The following is an 18,470-nucleotide window of genomic DNA, read 5'->3' as shown; positions in this document are numbered from 1 at the left end:
TACCTCAGTGAGTGGGGTGGGCTGAGGGATCGGCGCCTCTCTGTTGTTTGTCCTCTTATTTCGCCCGTCATTTTTTGTGTATTTCCTCAGTTTGTCGACACTGCATGCCGCAAGAAGCGTAGGCCAGGACGGTAGTGCTCCCGGCTACGTCGTCTTGTTGTTCTCCTCTGTATCATCGTTGGTAACAGTCGTGAGCGCACATTGTGTGCGTGTGTGTCTTTGTTTTTCCCTCTCCATTTCAGAGTCCTCGAAATGTGATGACTTCTCGCCGATGGAAGGACTTGTTGCACAGGCAGCATCAGCGATGAATTTGACGCTGGCCTCTTCGCATACGCAGAAGAGAGCAATGGCGCCTGTGCAACAAAATGTAGTGGACCTCGCCTCTCTGCCCATGGAAGCGCCTGTGTGTATGTGTACGGGCCTATACCCACAGCGACAAGGATGCGCACCGTCTCTACCCTCTCCCCCTTCGCTCACTGCTAGTCGTCTGCCCGTTGACGGTTTTCATTTGATGCCTCTTGTTCTCCATCATGACTCTCCTCGCGCCGTCCTTTCATAACTTCGTCCATCAGGATCACTCCTCTCTGACCACCCATTCCTGCCCACCCATTTTCTTGTGCGCGCCTTCGATTTGGTATGGCGTGCTGCCGCACCTCTCAGCACATTATTCGCGCGTCTCTCTCCCCAACACACTCCATCAATCGTTCACGCCTGGGAAGTTCTTCACGCGGGGACACAAATATAGAAAGCGAGAGCGACATGCTCACCATGCAACTCTCTCTTTCGCCTCTCTTGCCGGCAACTCTCCCTTCCATCCGCTCCCCCACGTACGCAAGACGCGTTTGCTCTGGTGGCGTTAATGTTTTGCGCCATGGGCCCATGATGGTGCTGTTTGCCTTTGCTTGGCTCGTCGCTGTTGTTCTCATCTATTGCCGCGTCTGTCCAGTGCGTTGTTTGTGTTTGGTCCTCTCTACACCACCGATATCCCCGACTACTCTCCGTGCCCCGGGTTGTGCTCGTGGGCGTCGAGTTCCTTCACTGTTTGCGTGCCGTAAGTGGCAACATCGCCGCGCCTCACGCACTCCCTCTCGCTGAGACTCCGTTGTCGTTTTGTTCTACAGCGTCCGTCTTGTGCGCCTCACACATGGTGCGACCACTAGAAGACTAATAATTGCGCCTCGTGAGTCAGGAGACAGAACGAGGCGCTGCAAGGAGTGGGATTGGGGCGTGCACTGAGGAGCATGACCGACAAGTATTGGTGTGCTCTCCCCCTTCGCTCATCTTTTCTTTGCTGCTGGCCTGCGCGGTGAATGTTTTGACAGTCATGACCATCGTCGGATGGGGAAACAAGACAAATGAAAGTAACCGCCACCACACAGGTGCAGGGTATACTGGGAACGCACTTGTTCTGCCGCATGGTTACTGCCTACTCTTTCCCGTCTTCAATGTCGGAAGGCTCGCCCTGCTTCCATCTGCTATATTTCTCTCTGTTAGTTCCACTCACAACACCCCCGTCTCCCTCCAACACGAGGCGGGCCTATGACCTTTCATTTGGTGAGTTTTCTTTCCCAGGAAAAGAACAACCGATAGCGATTTTGCAAAACGTTTGGAGGATTTCCCCCGGGCACTCCCGTGAAAGGGCACCCCTAAATTTTGGTAGATGCAGTGAATGCCCCCCTCGCTTGGGGAGCCGCTTCTTTCCCCTTACCCACTCCTGCTTCACTATTTTCACCCCTCCATTTCATGGTTCTCTCCGATTTTCTGCTGGGGAATCTGTGAACTACACATTCTCCTCCCCGCATTGTAACTCATTTTTCTCTTGCGGAGGCTTTGACGAGCTCTCAATTGTGCTGTTGCACCTTCCGCTGCAACCGTCGCTGCTGACCGAGGCTTTTTCTGCCTACCCGCTCACGTGAACACAGAAACTCGGGCCCGCGCACAGTCGTCTGCCTATCAAACTTAGGCACCCATGCGCCTAAAGCGAGAGTGTACACAAACCCCAAACATCTACGCAAGAGTCTATAACCCTGTGCCTCAACGGAAAGAGGCATAATTTAGAAGTAGCTGAGCGAGCGTACCGCACGACAAGCACGCAGAGCCGCACCACTTGCTTCACCAGGAATCGCGTGGAGGCCTTTATGCGGCGCACCCCATCTCTCCTGCCTGTCTGGCATTTTTCTTTGCCTTCGTGTCGCGACTACTTCGGTTGTTAAGTGGTGCTTCTCTCTTATCTCTTTTCCACCATCCCTTTTTTGTGTGAGTTTCTCACGCTATTTTACTTCTGCTACCCGTGCTTTCGGTTGATTCCTCTTCCTCCTCGTTTATACGGCAGTGTGGCTCGCGCTGGTTCCACTCTGCTTTGCGGTATTGTCTCGCGTCGCCTGCCGCCCCCTCTCTCTTTTCCTCTCTCCGTTTCGTCTTTGCTTTGTTTTTTTTTCCCCTTTCACTTTCATTTAGGGCTCGTTTCCCTTGGCCGTGGACGGACGCATACCGACACGAACCCGCAGGCGCGTGTGTCTTCCCTTCTCGCTCCCTGCACCCTCTCCGTCTCCTTTGGTGGTTCTTCTGTATCTCCGTGTCCTCTATACACATCATCGTCAGTGCATCCTACGCTTCACCGTCAATCGCATACGGACTCATCCGACTCTCCACCCCCTCACGCAGAGCACACATCTACAGGACCACCCACATCTCTTTTTCCATCTTGCATCGCGGAACCGATACGACGTAGAGAGACGCGTGCGGGTTTCTTGTATCGGTCTTCGCGTCTCGTTACGCCGCCTCGCAAACACGCCTACCCACTAGAAGGGAAAAAGTCAGCACTGGTGTTGTGCTGTGTTGTGTCTCTTCGTTCTTCCGCTATACCCCATATATCTTCCCCACGCCCCCCCTTTTGTCTGCGCATCTCTCCCTGTTGCTTCTAGTTGCAACTCGAGCACGCCGCAGCGGTACCGCAGCCCCTTCCTCCCTCTCCCTTTTCCGCTTCCTCAGGCTTCTTTCTACAGCGCGCACTTGAGCTTATTCACGTTGTCTAGTCACTATCGGCCTATACTACACGGGATCGCTCTGCCTCTTTTCCTTGTTTGCCTTCTGCACTTGCTAGGCGTGAACGTGGTGTTTTGGTGAGGACTGCGTGTCTCTCTGCAAGTTGGTATGGAAGTTAGTGTCCTAAGTCGGGCCAATCACGATCTCTCTATATTCTGCAGCGTTCTTCACGCCGTGATGCTAGAGGCGCCTCGCGCGGAGCTGATCACCTGCCCACCCTTTCCACATCTGTTTGACTGCTTTGCGCACTTCTCGTTGCCCTTCTCTTGACTACCGCATTGCCCATCGGCCACTTCTTCGCTGTTTGTTTTTGCACTTGGGTGCTCGCTTGTGCCACCAACATTTTCTCATCCCCTTCGCACTTTGCTCCGTCTCGTTCTCTCTTTCCGCTTTGTGTGTGCGTTTATGCGTGCGCGCATTTCTTCGCCTCACCCCTTCCGTGTCTCCCGCTGTCACCATCGTGCTTTCCTATTTTGTGTGTGTATTTCTCTTGCGCTACTTTTCCCTCTCCCTCTGCCCGTCTGTCTCTGGACACCCTCATCTCATTGTGGACTGGCGTCTTTCGCTCTTGTTTTCATATCTGTTTCATAGACGGCTGTCGGGCGCTGCGGCTCCTGCCTACCATCTATACGCTCCTACACGGTGGCCCGTTAGGCACGTCCGTTGCACCGTCACACGCGGCACTGTGGCGCATTTTTCACTGATTCTTGCCTGCAGCAGCCGTGCCAGGACGGGGGGCCTCATTTCGTGTGTCCTCTTCTCGCGCCGCACCTCTGTAGTTGTGTGGGTGTGTGCGCACACTCTTTCTGTTGCAGGCCACACTTCCCCCGTCTTACAGAGATGTCTTCGGCGCACAAACCGACGACGCAGGAAGCAATCAACTTCTTCAAGCAGTATCGAGCGAAGTTTCAGTCTGGTTGTAGCGAGGGGAATTCGCCTAGTCAAAATAGTGTGAATGCATCTCGTGCGCAGAACATTGTGACACAGGTGCAGCAGGTCGGCGTGGTGGCCGACCCAACGACCCGCAGCATTGTTCCGATGGACCGCCGAAGTGGTACGACGACCACGCGGCTCGATCTGCTTCGCAAATCGCCCACAAACTGCTCTCCGTGCTTACTGCAGGACGTCGCGATTAAGCCGCTGCTGCCGCCGCTGCCCTTTGCCTCCGTACCAAAGGTGACGTTAGTGCTGGATGTGGACGAGACGCTGGTGCACTCCACGTTTCAGCCGAGCTCGGATGTAGTGTACGACAAAGTGCTGCACGTGCCCTCTGACGGGCGCATGTACACTGTCAGCGTCAAGTACCGACCCTACCTGGAGGACTTTTTGCGCTTCATCAGCCGTCGCTTTGAAGTGGTGGTCTTCACAGCCAGCATGCGCGCCTACTGTGATAAACTAATGGACGAAATCGATCCACAGGGTATTCTGGGAAACTTGCGTCTATTCCGCGAGCACTGCACCCTCTGCGAGCGCTCTTACGTGAAGGATCTTCACCGACTCGGCCGCGATCTTCGTCGAGTTGTCATTCTGGACAACAGCCCAGCCGCCTACTCGTTTCAGCAGCGTAACGCCATCCCGATCAAGACGTGGATCAACGACCCGAAGGACTGCGAGCTGTTCTTGCTTTTTCCTTTCCTTGACAGCCTCTCGATGTGCGGCTCGGTCTACAGCGAGCTGGATCTGTACAACGCCAGGGGGTGCGACTATCTGTGAGGTACAGTGAGCGACACATATGCGCCCATTGCCCGCCAGCCGCACACACCCTTCCATCTCTCCTTTTGTCCGTGACGTTGTCGAGGTGCTCCCTCATCTCCGCAGGTGTCATCGCCTTCTCTTTCTCTGTGGCACGCTTTGCAATGCGCACTCGCTTTCGCCCGTACCGAGTCCGTCTCTCGGGCGACGACTCCATTTCGCTTTTCCTTTCCTTTGCAGCTTTCGCGTGACTGTTGCGTGCGTGCGTTTTAGCCTGTGCGCGCTCGACGCTGGAATAGCCACAAAGGGGCGCACTGAGCCATACCCTTCCGCTTCTCTACAGTTTAAATCGCTTCTTCACCTCTGGGCGCATGTATCGAAGTGCTTGTGTGGTGCTCTGTTACGGTACCGTTGAAGGTGGTTTACACAGCAATGCGGTGGCCTATGCTACTGATGTGTGTTGCCACCTCCGTGTGTGCACAGCTGCACGTGTGCGTGCGCACTAGAGGTGTAGCTCATTGCCGTTTCTCTTTTGTTTGGCTTTCCTTATTGCTCAGTACTCGATGGGCGAGACACGGTGTGTAAGGTCTCCCCCTTTGCCTGCCCCTCCCTCTCGTCGCTGCGCTTATGCGCATGGGCAGTGCGTAGGTGTGCGTCGAGCTGCATGGGCGCGCGAAGAAGGAAATCGCTTTGCCCTCCTTCCTCCTCATGTTTTTAGTGGTGCGAGTCGTGCCTCTGCGTTCCCTCGCTTTTTCCCCATTCTTCAGTGCATCGCACGGCGTTTCTTCTCCCCTCGTCTGTATGTGTGGGCCTCAACGCCTCTTTGTCTCGTCGCAGAAGGGGAGAAAAAGACGGAGTGCCGCAGTCGACTTGGGCACTTTGAATGGAGTTCGCACACTTCCACTTCTCCACATCTATCACGCCGGCCTTGTCTAGCTCCAGTGGCCCCAATCCACTCTTCCTTTTCTTTGTGCTTCATGGCAGATGGTGAAGACCCAGGGAACAGTAGATCCACAGGAGCACATCGGCGCACACGCCTATACACTGGCAGGCATGCAAGGGCTTGCTTATACAGGCAAACAACACCAGGCAAGGGCCGGGGGTTCAGTGAATTAGCCACAACAGGATTTGCTGTTCCATAACTGCTTGTCTCTATCTTTCGCCTCCTGGTATTGGTGCCTCACACAAAGCGCTTCCATTCAACTGACATCTCAAGGCAGTGTGATGGCGACGAAGAGGAGGAGCACGCTTGGCCACCATGAGGCCAACGTTTCGCCCTCAAAACGCCCCTTTCTCTCGCTTTGTCGCTTTTCTCTTTTAACAATATTTCCCCCCTTGCCGCACACTCTTTTTCCTTTGAACTTTATGGCTTCCTGCTCCCTTTCCACTTCTCTCTCCTTTTACCACTCGCGTGTGTGTGTGGCGTGTGGGCTGGGTCAGCGCGTTGCGCTGCTGTGCCTCTAGTGCTGCTTCGCACCACGGGGCGTGCGGGTGGCGGTCCGCAGGCAGTGCGGAGCGGAATTGGTGCTCTCTCTGGCGGGGCGAATGGACGTGCTGAAGGAGTACTCGGGCGTTCTTCTCGTCTTTTATAACCGCACTCCCCCTTGCTTTCGATCTTCTGCGCAGGTGTGTGTTGGGCATCGCTTGTCCTCGTACTGGATGTGTGCATGCGCGTGGGTCTTCGTAGTAGTGACCAATATCACTCTAGTTGTGCGGTGCTCTGTCACGTCTTGTGCACTTGTGTGTGATTGTGGTTCTTCTCGTACGTCCAGCGCTCTGTGGTTCGCCTTCTCTCTTGTATGTATGTATGCAATCGAGGAGGCATCGTCTACTTTGATGCGCAACACCTTTGCTCTCTCTTTCTCTCTCTCGCTTTCTCTTCGTCCCGGCGTTACCTTTCGAACTTTGCGCATGCGGCATGGAGTGCTTCTAGTGCTGCTGCTGCTCCTCTTTGCACCGCGCGTGTAACCTCACGTATTGTGGTTGTGGGGGGGATGTTTTGTTCTTTTAGGCTTTGACTGTACATGTACGTTTTCCGTTTGGTGGACTCTCCTCCATCTTGCCTCAGCATTCAGGCACGCGCACGCACACCTGCATACACTGTCTCTCTACATTTCTGGCGATGTACACTTGTTCAGTGGTTGACGCACATGATCGCATGCATGTCTGATGTAGTGTTTGCTTGTGTGCAAATGTGCGCCCTGGATGTGGTCTCTTGGGCGGTCTCTCTCGTTGCTGTATTGAGCCCTGCTCTCGCTTTCCCGCTTCTTCGTTTTTCTTGTTTGTCTCCTCCTGGATTCGGTCTCTCCTTTTTCCTCAGTTTATCTACGCTGCACATGCACTACAGCTGTGCTCCGTCGACGACGTTTCTCGTAGACGGTGCTCCTGTGCCTTCATCCTCTCTCTTGTCTTTAGGTAGGTCCGCTCTGCACAGGTAGGTGTGCAGTCGGAATTAGCTGCACGGCGAAAAATACAGAGGTAAACAGGGATGGAGGCACACGCGCCATAGGCGCGAGGCTCGGACGCCGGCTATCCCTACTCCGCGACTTGTGGATCAGCGTCTCTCCGTTGTCACCTTGATTCGGGGTGCAGAGGAGGACATGGGAGAGCGGATGACGGAGGCATTTGGCGAAGGGAACAGCAGCTTGGCTACACGTCGTAACGAGCACCGCTGCCTTCCCCGGTGACCGCAAAGAGCGCCATCACGCCACAGTCATTCACCTAATGTGTGTTGCTCAGTAATGTGCACGCATTCCTCCACCACCTCCTCAACACTTTCTCCGACGAGTGTGTCTCATCATCTGCATGAGGACATCTCTCCCTCCAGAGCGTCTGCTTGCCCCTTTCTCCACTACTCCTCCTTTGCGTTTTCGAGTGCGTTTCTCTTCGCGGTCATATTATTTGTAGGAAACTCAGCGAACATTTTATTCCCTCCCTGCATCCACCTTTGGAGGAGACACCACCCCCGCACCCCGTTGTGCCGCAGCGACCAAGTGTAGTCGCCGAGCTTTCCGTGGCTGTACATACATCGGTAGGCTTCCTTCATACGTGAAGGTCGAGCTCTCCTGGAATCTCTTTCTCGGTGGACTCTACACTCTGGTAGCTTCAATACTGAGGGGAATTGTCTTTAGAAGCTCACGACCCAGCGGACAGTTTTGACCGGGCACCTTAGTATTGCGCTTGCCACCGCTGGCGTTTGCTCCTCTCCTTCGCAGTCGAGTCCCCATCTTGTCTGCTTGGGTGGGGATGGCAACGCAAGACGAAATGGAGGCGCTCCTGTGTGAGCTCAGCACAACCACCGGCACCATCGCCGAGGCTGTTCGCTACGCGCACAAATACCTCCAGTCACCGGAATGCCAGAGCACAGCAGTTGATATGTTCCCGCCAACGCAGCTGGCCCACTCGATCGGCAAGCTCTGCCGTTGTCGTGGCATGATTCAGGAAGTCCAACCCGAGCTTCATCTGTTCTGTGCCTCCCGACAGAGCTTCTTTTCTGCTAGGAGTGTGGAGACGCTGGACGGGAATGACAGGGAGTATATGGACGCTGTTTCGCTGTACGTGATCCCGGTCCCCGGAAACCTGCATTTTTACACGATGGAGGAACCGTCACGCAGCCTCGGCGCTGCACACTGTGACACGTTCCGTAAGCGCAGCGACCGCGACAGGGACGCCTCGATGGCGGCCTTTACGAGCGATACCGAGAACAATCTCATCCGGAAGTACGCCAGGCATACAGCCAGCGCGAGCGACACGACCGCCCCACCGGCACAGTCATCAGGCATGTCCGCGGATGGGCCGTTTTTGAACTTTCCGCATCCTCCGTGCAACCGCCAGCTGCAGGGCGCCTGTGTCGTCACGGTGCTCCTCCCGGCCGAAGAGGGTACACGTCCGAATCCGTTTCGCATCAATGATGTGATAGATTTCTACGGCTACCAGCACTTCCCCGATGACCAACTAGAGGTAAACGAAAGGGACGACTTCGCGCACTTTAGTGCATGGAATGCTACCGAGCTGTCAAGAGGCCTTGTAAGCAGACTCCTCTGTCTCTCCTACGCACCGGTGAGCTCCCTGCAGCTCCGACGCCGCATAGCGATGCCGAAGCTCATTGTATCGTCCATGGCGGAGGCTCGCGCCGATGCCTTAGCATACCTTATAAACACAGTGACCAAAGGCGACGCGCTCACAGCAAAGTACCTGCTGCTTCATCTGTGCGCAAGAGTGAGGATGCATAGCGCCTCGATGCCTGTCGGTGACCTCCCGTTACTGATTAGCTCCCCTCAGCTCGTTGCAGCAGAGTGGTCGGCGCACTTACGTGAGATCGTCCCGGTGGCGGAGATTCTTCTCACAGGGGACGTGCTGCGGCCCCTTCCGCATGTCCGTCTTACCCCAAAGTACAACAAGGAGCTGAATTACCTTGAAGCGGGTCTCCTGCAGGTTGCCCACGGCACACACATCACGGTCGACTGCGCATCCCTCGGCGCACTCGAGGAGAAGTGGTACGAGGGGATGTTTGCGCTGATTCACAAGCAGCAGCTGCTATTGGAGTATCCCTATCAGACATTGGAGCTTCCAGTGGATGTCTCGATGCTCGCGCTGCACAACACAGGCGCATCAGAAGCTCTGCACCCACTCTTTCGCTTCGCTATGAGTATACGGTGGTGCCCCTGCCCAAGCGTATCGGCTCAGGACGTCGCCCTGATGCCTCACATAAGCAGCAGTGCGGTGCGAGACTATCTGGACTCTGTCCGGTGCCTCGAAGCAACATCGCTGATGGACGACGCACTATCGGACAGGGCGTCACGCGCGCTCTTCGAGATGTCAGCAAACCTGCCCGGGTGGAATAACCGAGATCCACTGCTGCACAACAGCACCTTTTCGGTTGCCATTGCTCTCATGCGCGCACACGCGGCGAGTCACGGGCGTTTCGACTTCACTGCAGAAGATATTGCTGCCGTCTGCGACCTCGAGCAGGAGCGCATGGTGCGCCTGCGCACGCCCCCACTCTCGGCCCCTCCGATCGCACATCCAGGTGTCGCGTAAGCCGTAGTGTCAGTATGACTGCTGCTAACGCGTGCAGCAGTCTAGGCGGCTGGACCCCAGCCCCCTGTTTACACATCTCCCAAGCAGCGAATATAGAGGTTGTATATTTCCGGCCATTTGCCCCTACTCTCAAGGTGCATTAATGGAGAACGAAGGCGACTACTGCAAGTAAATGAGAGGCCAAAGTGCAGTGTTGTGTGTAGCCCAGCCTGTACTGTCAGCAGCAAGATAGAAAGGCTTTCCTTATCTGACCGCTACTCTGTCGAAGAAAGCTTGAGCTTCATGGCTGGTGGTTCGTCGCTCAGCGTGGCAGAGCGACCAACCACCCTCTAAGCCTGTGGGGTCATCGTGCCATAACAGCTAAATTCACCCAATAGCATTCGTTATTGCTTGCCGCTCTTTGGCTCTCTTACAAACCGATCTTCGTTATGGGTATGTGCACGAGTGTTACATGTCGCAGAGTGTGTTCAATGTTTGGTTCTGCCTCGTTAGTTATGCTGTTTCGCTCCCTACGCCACTGTGCCTTTCAGTCTCTCTTCTCCTTTGTCAAGCATACGTTCATCAGCTATGTAGTGAAGGCACCATAAGTCCATACACGCATCACCAACAGCTACCGACGCGCAGATCAGCGGCCATATCTGCATTCCTTGACCATAGCCACACCATCCAATGCAACACTCTTTATTAATTGGCTCCCCCTGTCCAGCGATACCCCTCCACATTTCCCTCGTCTTTTGCTTTTGCTTTTCACGTGTTCCTTCATCATGTCTTGGAAGGAAGTAGCGCCCAATGTTTTCCTGCTGGACGAGTGCAACTCGGTCTCGCAACTCCTGAAGATGAAGTACCGCTGGTACTCGCCAAAATTATCACCACGCAATGTTCCACGCTTCGCCGATGTCAGCAGCATCACCGAGTCTCCAGAGACGATGAAGGCTTTGCGTGACCTCCTCGTGGAGCGGTACCGCGCCATGTCGCCGGCCCCGACGCACATCCTTGGCTTCGATGCTCGTGGCTTCCTCTTCGGCCCCATGATCGCCGTGGAGCTTGGGATCCCATTCGTACTGCTGCGCAAGGCCGACAAGAACCCCGGTCGCCTTATCCGCAGCGAGCCTTACGACAAAGAGTACCAGGAAGCGGCACCGGAGGTGATGACAATCCGCTACGACAGCATCGGCAAGGGCTCGCGAGTGGTGCTAATCGATGACGTGCTGGCAACAGGTGGAACGGCGCTGTCTGGCCTGCAGCTGGTGGAGGCAAGCGGCGCCGAGGCCATTGAGATGGTCGTGATTCTGTCCATTCCTTTCCTGAAGGGGGCATCGATGATTCACTCGACCGCAAGCGGCCGTTATAAGGCTGTTAAGTTGATCAGTCTCATCTCTGAGGACGCTCTGGGCGAGGAGAATTGTGGAGACTCAGAAGACTTTGTTGGTCCCCGCGTGATGAACTGCAGTGATGTGTTGGCCAAGAACTCGCACTAAGCTGTGCGTGACCCCCGTCAAGTATTTCTTATTTCTTTTTCTTTTAACCTGCATGGCCGAATTCGACGATACTGTGAGGAACGACATCGTCCCCCCGCCACAATGTGGGTGAGCAGAGACATTACTGGTCACCTCGCACGTCTCTCCGTGTGTCTCTTTATCTCTCCGCATCAGTTTGCTTGCGATGTTAGTGGCATTGTCCTCCGTCGCTGTGGTTCTTCGCAGTAGGCCGTTCGTGAGCGCTCGGCGGTAACCAAAAGAAAAGGCTACACTTGACATAAGCATGGAAGCGAAACAAGTGATGGTCGGTTTATCGAAAGGATTAGCAAAGTGTCAATGTGCGGATGGGATGTTTGTGCGCGGGCATGAGGCGATCATGTCGTATCGCTGACTTCGTTCTGCGCCCCCATATGCGCCTCTTCCCGCAGGGGATGGGGTGTTCAGGGAAGAGAGGGCGGCTAACGAACGCCCGCCGCACGGAGAGCCAGCCGCGTACTGCAGAATGTAGGCGGTGCTCTTTAGGCGTCAGCTTCCTGTACTTGCTTTTCGTTACGTATACAAAGGAGTGTGCCTAGGCGTGTATGCGTGTCGCTGGTACTGCTGCCCTTCCCCTCCCCCCTCCCCCCTCCCCCCTCCCCCCTCCCCCCCGTGACGCCGCCGGTGTGCAGGCTGTAAGCATGGCGGTTGGCAACAAAACGCTTCCGCCTCGTAGCGAGTTGCCAGATTTGGTTCAGATAAGCACCCGGCGTGAAGCATAGACGATTGGAGAACGAAAAAAGAGCGGCATAAAGGCAGCAACATTGTGACGGGCGTCGTGCAATTGCGGCGTTGGCGGGGGCTGGCTCTGTGCGTGCAACGCGGCCGCGTGTGCCCTTCTCTGTGCTTTTTTTGTTTGTTTGTTTCCTAGCGGCGACCTCGTGCTGTGTGCGTTGCTCCCCTCCCGTGAGCACGTCTCCGTCACCCTCTTTCTCCCTTCTACTTCTCCACTCTCTCACCTCCCGGCTATCCTTCTTTGGTGCGTCTTGTGGCTCTCCCTGCTGGCTGCGGTGAGCGTCACTGGGCATTGGGCAACGCTCGCCCCCCTTCCCTCTCCCCCGAGACTCCGCCTGCCTTCCATACCGGACACACCCGCTCCCACACGGATAGGCGCACACCCCTTTACCCCCCCTCCTCCCGCTGCCCTATTACCCTCACCTACTGCGCTCTTTCCTTTTCGCGTGTGCTCGTGACATTGCTGCAGCACCATGCCTCCCGGCAACTTGGTAGAGAAGAGCCAGCACCACTACATGCTGAACCTCATGCACCCGCTCTCGAAGGCGTTGGTGAAGGTGTCGCAGTTCAACACCTTGGTGTCCGCGCCGTAGATGAAGATCCCGCGCCTGTACGACGTTAGCAGCATCACGGAAAGTCCTGCGCTGTTCAAGGGGGTAGTGCACTTCTTCCCGGACCGCTACTGCGCAATGGACTTCTAGGGGTAAAGACACATGCTGGGGATCGAGAGACGCGTGGCTGCATCTTCGGTGCGCCGCTCGCGCTGCTGTTGGGTCTCCCGTTCGTGCCGGTGCGGCGCGACGACATCAGCGAGAACACCTTCGTCACGGAGGGGGACAGCAAGCTACCCGCGGTGCCGATCGCGGTGCGCAATAACAGCATCAGCGCCGCGTCGCGCGTCGTCATTGTGGACGAGTTCATTTCATCCAGCCGCACGATGGACTCGGCGATGGACTGCGCTGTGGTCGCGGCGCTCACCGTAGTGAAGACGGTAGCGGTGTGCGACACGTCCACCAGCGGCGGCGTGGACTATATCCACAGGGAGAAGCGGATGAAGAACGCTAATGTGGTGACGCTGTTCCGACTGCGTAGCTGCCCGGGCGCCCTTTTCCTACAGATGCTACGTCAAGTCGCGCATATGCGCACCTTCCGTTCCCCTCTCTTCTCCCTCGCACCGATATTGGGGCTCTCTATCGGCGGCTTGTTCGTGTGCGCGTGGCCATGTGTGCCTGTCTTTCTCAGGCATTTTCTTGTTGCTTCTCTGCGCTTTGCTCGCCCCCCATCCTCCTTGCGATACGCCTTTCTGTCTCCATCAACATGCGGATACCTGTGCGCGGCACCCTCCCTCTCGTTCTTACCCCTGTCGGCTGCCTCCCGGACTTTCCCCACTCCCCTATTCTCCCGCGTAAAGGTGACTGTGCTGCGTGTCGGCATTGCGGCGGCGTCGCCGTAACGCATGCACCACGCCCCCCCCCCTCCCCCTCGGTGGAGGCGCGCTGCATGCACTCATCTGTGCCCACTGCTTCCCCCCTTCTCTTCCCCTTTTATGCTTGCCGCATTGCGTCTCGCATTTGGTTACGCGACAGGTCGACGATACGCACACACACACACTGAGCAGTGCGCGTGTCAGACATGCCGTCATACGCAGAGATCACCGGGTCCATCATGGCGATGGTGCTCAGCACAGATCAGACGCTCTTCGTACTGTATCACCACAACAGCTACGCGGTAAACCCCGTGATGTTGCGCAGCTCGAAGCCGATGGTGATGCGTGACGTGTTCCTGACCCGGAGCAACGCCTCCTATCCGAACCCGCTCTCATGCCTGTACGTGACTAACGGCACAGACTGCTTCGTCAACTGCGTCATGGCGTGGGTGGTGGCAAAGCCGCTAACCGAGGTACTGGGGTGGCGGCACGCGATAGCCTTGTACATTGGCGCCGGGCTGTTCTCAAGCTTTGCCTACGTTTTCGCCGCGCAGGTGAGCCGCACCAAGACAACCTCGCAGTTCGACTGCAGTGCCACGAGCAACGGTGCCTACGCCGGCTACGCGACGCTGTCCCTAGTGATGCGTGAAACCTACATCCCGTACCTGAAGCGCGTGCCCATCATGTGGGCCGGCGCTCCGTACCTGCTCAAGTGCACCTACGACGAGTACGTTTCGCCGAGACTGGTCGAGCGGCGGCGTGTGGGCGACATCGAACTGCGCAACTGGGGGTTTATCGGCGGCGTCTTCTTCACGCTCATCTACAGCTCGCTGCTTTTCCGCACACGCAGAGACTTCAACTTAGCGAGAACGTTTTTCCAGAACTTGCATCAGCGCGTCGCGGCGCGGAAGTAGCAACTAACGAGCCGCGCGCGCGTGTGTGGCCTGGCAGGCAGCTCCCACGGCTGCACTGCCGCAGACTGCGAGCGATTCGGGCGAGGCTTTCGTGTTTTGGTTGTTTCTCCTCTCTTGGCTACCCTTGTTCTCTCCTGTGCTTAGCCCCCCCAATGGCATTGTGGTACTCGTATGCGCGTGTGTGTGTGGGGGCGAAGGGTGGGACGGGAGAAGAAGGCTGTCTGATCGTATGCGCCGGTGGTGCGCGCTTCACAGAAGAAGACCCGGCGGGGCGGCTGGCTGCCACCCGTCTTTTGCGCACGGCAGGCTCCAAGTGCTTGCCTGCCCCAATGGTGCCCAGGCGCACACCTACAAGTGAGTGCAAATGCACCCGTGCAGCAGCCGCTTTCCCGTCCATACTGTCTTCTTCCCTCCTCCACGTCACTCTGCATCACCACCACTCTACCCACACACACGCTACACCGCGACGCAGCTGCACACTCCTTGAAGGACTCTCACACGCAGACGTTTCCCTGCACGCTGACCTGCTCCGCTGCCTTTATCGTTGGTCCTCATATATCTCCTCCAGGAGCCAGCGCTCCCCCGCGCCCACTGCAGCTCTTCCCCTCCCTTGGTGCGTCTCTGCCTCTCTATCGTTCTGCGCTGTACTACATCATTTGCTTTGTACCCCAGCGTGCGTGCGGGACCACCTAGCGAGCGGCACAGAGACCGGTGTACCCTCTCCGTCTTCTTTCCTTTCTCCCTCTTCCCTCGTGTATCCACTGCAGGATGGGGAAGAAAGCCTCGCTACAGCAGTTTCCTGTGATGCCGCCGCGGCTGGCGCACCCAGACGCGCTGGCGGTGGTCGACTTCGCTGTCAACGGGGTGGTGGTGTGTCTGCACCTCGCGTCGCGGTGCCTGCCGTGCGCGTACACGGTCGCGTTACCAGTGGAGGCGGTGTGTGCCAACACGCGGCGCTATAACGGCTTCACGGAGCTACGTTTCTGCGTGGATGTGCGGCAGCGCAGCGCGCGCTGTCGTGGCCTGTTCCTGGCGCTGCGCCTTCCATGGGGGACAGTGCACTACCTTGGCCCACTGACGCACAACGCCCCCGTGTCGTCGGGGCGCTTTGTGCGCGAGGTACCGTCGGCGGTGACGCTCGTAGTGGACGTGGACTGGTGCGCGCCGGTGGAGGTGGGTGCGCCGCTGCCGTGCGAGATGCTACTGAAGGAGCATGTGCGGACGGTCATCGAGAACGACGAGTTCTGCGGTTCCATCGCTGCGGCGCACGTGCAGAATCTCGTGCGTGACTTGCCCTTCTACGACGCGGCGATGCAGCGCTTCCGCAACTGGTCGGAATACGTCACTTTCTTTGCGGAGTGCTACCGTTGCTGGAAGGTTGTTCAGTATGAGCCGGAGGAGCACGCGGCGCGGGGGCTGAGCAGCCGCACACCGGCGGGGGAGCAGCGCATGGTTGCCAATTGTTACGCTGGCGACTACGCCCGAGCGGACGCGCACCGCGACCGTGTGAAGCGGCGGGCGCTGCAGGAGTTCCGCGACTGCTTAGCGGCGCGGGGTGTAGAACTGAGCTGGTCGCCGGGAAAGGACGGCAAGGTGGAGCCATCCTTCAACCTCTCACGCAAGTTGCTGCTCAGGCTGGGGTGTGAGAGAAGCTTTCGCACACTGAACAGCGTCAACTACCTGCACGTGCTGGAGGAGCTGCGAGCGTCGCACATGGTACTGTTCTCCGAACTCCATCCCGTGCAGGTGGACGAAGCCGTGTCGACGGACACGTCGCTGGATCTGCTACTGCGACGAACACCCGCCGCCAAGCAGCCCCTCTCCCCGATGCAGGCTTGAGGCCGCTTGCCATTTCCTTGATTTGCCACCGCTAGGCTGTGCTCGTCGTTTTATTTGTTTTTGCCTCCCCCGAACTGTGGTGTCCATCCGCGGCGCTGCTGCGACAAAGACGTCCAAACAATGGTGATACTGCGCAGCTTAGTAGTGCAGCAGCGTAGCGGCGTTCTCTGCCGTCCCTCCTTGCAGTACACGGCGCTGCGTGCCGAGTGGCGGTGGAGGGCCGTCACCTCCTGTTCTCTCGTTTCTTCTACATCTCCTACAACGTGGTTGGTTGTCGCTTCTGCCCCCCCCCCCCCCCCCCACCCTCGACCTGCTCCGTCTCTCATCTCCCATTTGCTCCTTCTCTGCCTCTACCCCCGGCCTCACTCCCGACGCAGAAAACAGTAGTGTAAGCCGCTGCTACAGTTCAAACACCGCCTCGCTGCTCAGTGCCTGTGACCCCCCTTCCCTCCGCTAGCGCATCCCAATGCCTGGGCGTCATGGTAAGCAGCGCGTGAAGCGCAAGAAGTCCAAGCGGCTGCCCGTGACGGACATGGAGCGAACACTGAAGGACAGCATTCATGGACGAAAGCGCAAGGAGCGCAGTATCCTCAAGAACGTGATACCACCCAAGATGGCGCCCAAGATGAATAAGATTGCTGTGTCGAGCGCGTTGCCTATGTTCCAGCCCCGCGCCGCAAAGAAGCAGAGGAAGCCATGATGCCGTTGCTGCCACGTCTATGCCTCTCTCGCTCTGCGTGGCTCACCGGCACTGCTGAGCCTTTATTATTTTTTTTTTTTACTGCGTGTGTTTTGTACTTTGTGGACTGTAAGGATACGAGTGGGACTGCGGCACGGGACAGACGTCTTGGTCCCCGTCTTACTGTGGCGGGCGGTGGCGGGTGGTACGCGTTGCGTGAGACGGCGCTCTCCGCTCCCCGGGGCGTGCATGGCAAGGGACTCTCCGCTCGTCCCCCCCCCCCCGGGAGCGGAGAGCGGAAAAGGGCAAGAAAACTGACATGCTAGTGGGTGCCGAAGCAATGTTGCCCTCTGGGTGCCATGCGCGCTAATATGGCGCTGATGGAAACACACATATGCTGTCCTTGTTATTGTAAAGCGTTGTGGGGTTTGTGTGCTGCTGGTCTTGTGTTTCTCGTCGATACTGTCTGTGACAACTTTTACCCCTTCTTCGTTAATGGAGTTGCAGTGCGTGAATAGGGGCATCCTTCTCGACGTGCTCTCTTACGCAGTCTCTAAAGCACGTCAAGACTCATACGCCCTATACCCTTTCGCCTCTCGTTCAGCGCAGTGCTCACAGCCGGTGAGCTTGGCTTTATTGGTTCGATCCAGTTGCGGGCAGGCATGGATGCCGGAGAAGCTGCAGCTGTTATTGATGTGGGCCTACTTATGATGTCCATTAGTGCTTCTTTCGCTGGTGATGTGCAGCGGTGGCATATAGCGGTACCCCGAGACGCGGCGGTGACGTTGACCAGTGCTGAGCTGCTTCTACCTGGCGGGAAACACTCCGTTGCGCTGGATGGTCTTCTCCACATGGTCGTCAAGATAGGCCAATTAACCACCATGACACATGTTGTAGTGCTGACGCGGAGTTGGGTGCAACCACTGTTTTACACGTACGTGCTGCGCTGGCTACGTGCGATGGTACCGATAACTACGGCTGTTTCCCAGCTACCGCGGGCGCTTTTTGCCGTTCAGTGCGCTGGTATCAAGAGCGCACTGGTCGTGCAGTGTGATAATGGGGTGCTTTTCTGTACCCCCGTGCTGGACGGTGTCATCTCTGCCGAGTTGGAGTCAGTATGGGGCGACGTTGGCACCTGCGCCACAGTTGACGTGCCGCTGATGGAAGACTGCTTTAGGGAAGTTGGGACCCGCCTCATAGAAGTCATGCGGCGAGATAGCTGCGATGTACACCTCATGTGCGACTCTCGGGGTACTTGTCCAACCGCACAACAGCTCGTATCGCTTAACTGTGCTGAGGATATATATTTGGCCGTGAAGCAGCACGTTGCCTTGTGTCAAATGCGCGAGCTCTGCCCCTGTCTTGCAACAGTCGTGCTATGTGGCGACGCCACCGCACTCCCGGCAACTCGTCAGTGTATTGCCCTGTTGGTGTCTGCCTGGCTACCTGACAGTGTCTCGACGTGGGTGTAATTGCTACTTTTGAGCCTTGATTTTCCTCCAATTTAGCTGAGGATTTGAAGACTGTCGTCTATCCCAAAGGTTTTGCAGGGATAAAGCTCGCTAGACGCTCCCTAACGAATTCAA

At 56.8% G+C, this 18,470-nt stretch overlaps 7 protein-coding genes and 1 pseudogene across 7 annotated transcripts; all 8 read left to right on the top strand.

The window, feature by feature from the left end:
• Nucleotides 1-3,885: 3,885 nt before the first annotated feature.
• On the top strand, nt 3,886-4,758 carry LPMP_260160 (nuclear lim interactor-interacting factor-like protein; the record flags this gene model as incomplete). Its single annotated transcript, XM_010701535.1, has 1 exon — nt 3,886-4,758. The coding sequence occupies one exon, from the start codon at nt 3,886-3,888 to the stop codon at nt 4,756-4,758; it is 873 nt and encodes a 290-aa protein (XP_010699837.1).
• Nucleotides 4,759-7,983: 3,225 nt separating this feature from the next.
• LPMP_260150 (hypothetical protein) lies at nt 7,984-9,777 on the top strand (the record flags this gene model as incomplete). The annotated part of the gene is made up of 1 exon (XM_010701534.1): nt 7,984-9,777. One exon carries the CDS (start codon nt 7,984-7,986, stop codon nt 9,775-9,777), a length of 1,794 nt encoding a protein of 597 aa, XP_010699836.1.
• Nucleotides 9,778-10,541: 764 nt separating this feature from the next.
• Nucleotides 10,542-11,255, top strand: APRT (adenine phosphoribosyltransferase; the record flags this gene model as incomplete). The annotated part of the gene is made up of 1 exon (XM_010701533.1): nt 10,542-11,255. One exon carries the CDS (start codon nt 10,542-10,544, stop codon nt 11,253-11,255), a length of 714 nt encoding a protein of 237 aa, XP_010699835.1.
• A 1,484-nt stretch (nt 11,256-12,739) lies between these two features.
• Nucleotides 12,740-13,479, top strand: LPMP_260130 (annotated as a pseudogene).
• Nucleotides 13,480-13,658: 179 nt separating this feature from the next.
• LPMP_260120 (hypothetical protein) lies at nt 13,659-14,366 on the top strand (the record flags this gene model as incomplete). Its single annotated transcript, XM_010701532.1, has 1 exon — nt 13,659-14,366. The coding sequence occupies one exon, from the start codon at nt 13,659-13,661 to the stop codon at nt 14,364-14,366; it is 708 nt and encodes a 235-aa protein (XP_010699834.1).
• A 768-nt stretch (nt 14,367-15,134) lies between these two features.
• Nucleotides 15,135-16,205, top strand: LPMP_260110 (hypothetical protein; the record flags this gene model as incomplete). Its single annotated transcript, XM_010701531.1, has 1 exon — nt 15,135-16,205. One exon carries the CDS (start codon nt 15,135-15,137, stop codon nt 16,203-16,205), a length of 1,071 nt encoding a protein of 356 aa, XP_010699833.1.
• A 466-nt stretch (nt 16,206-16,671) lies between these two features.
• Nucleotides 16,672-16,905, top strand: LPMP_260100 (hypothetical protein; the record flags this gene model as incomplete). Its single annotated transcript, XM_010701530.1, has 1 exon — nt 16,672-16,905. The coding sequence occupies one exon, from the start codon at nt 16,672-16,674 to the stop codon at nt 16,903-16,905; it is 234 nt and encodes a 77-aa protein (XP_010699832.1).
• A 641-nt stretch (nt 16,906-17,546) lies between these two features.
• Nucleotides 17,547-18,356, top strand: LPMP_260090 (hypothetical protein; the record flags this gene model as incomplete). The annotated part of the gene is made up of 1 exon (XM_010701529.1): nt 17,547-18,356. The coding sequence occupies one exon, from the start codon at nt 17,547-17,549 to the stop codon at nt 18,354-18,356; it is 810 nt and encodes a 269-aa protein (XP_010699831.1).
• Nucleotides 18,357-18,470: the final 114 nt, after the last annotated feature.

The sequence above is a fragment of the Leishmania panamensis genome, assembly GCF_000755165.1.
Source record: "Leishmania panamensis strain MHOM/PA/94/PSC-1 chromosome 26 sequence".
In the NCBI taxonomy this organism is placed as follows: Eukaryota; Euglenozoa; class Kinetoplastea; order Trypanosomatida; family Trypanosomatidae; genus Leishmania; species Leishmania panamensis.
Note: the sequence above shows the minus strand (reverse complement) of the source record. Positions and strands in the feature narration are given on the sequence as shown.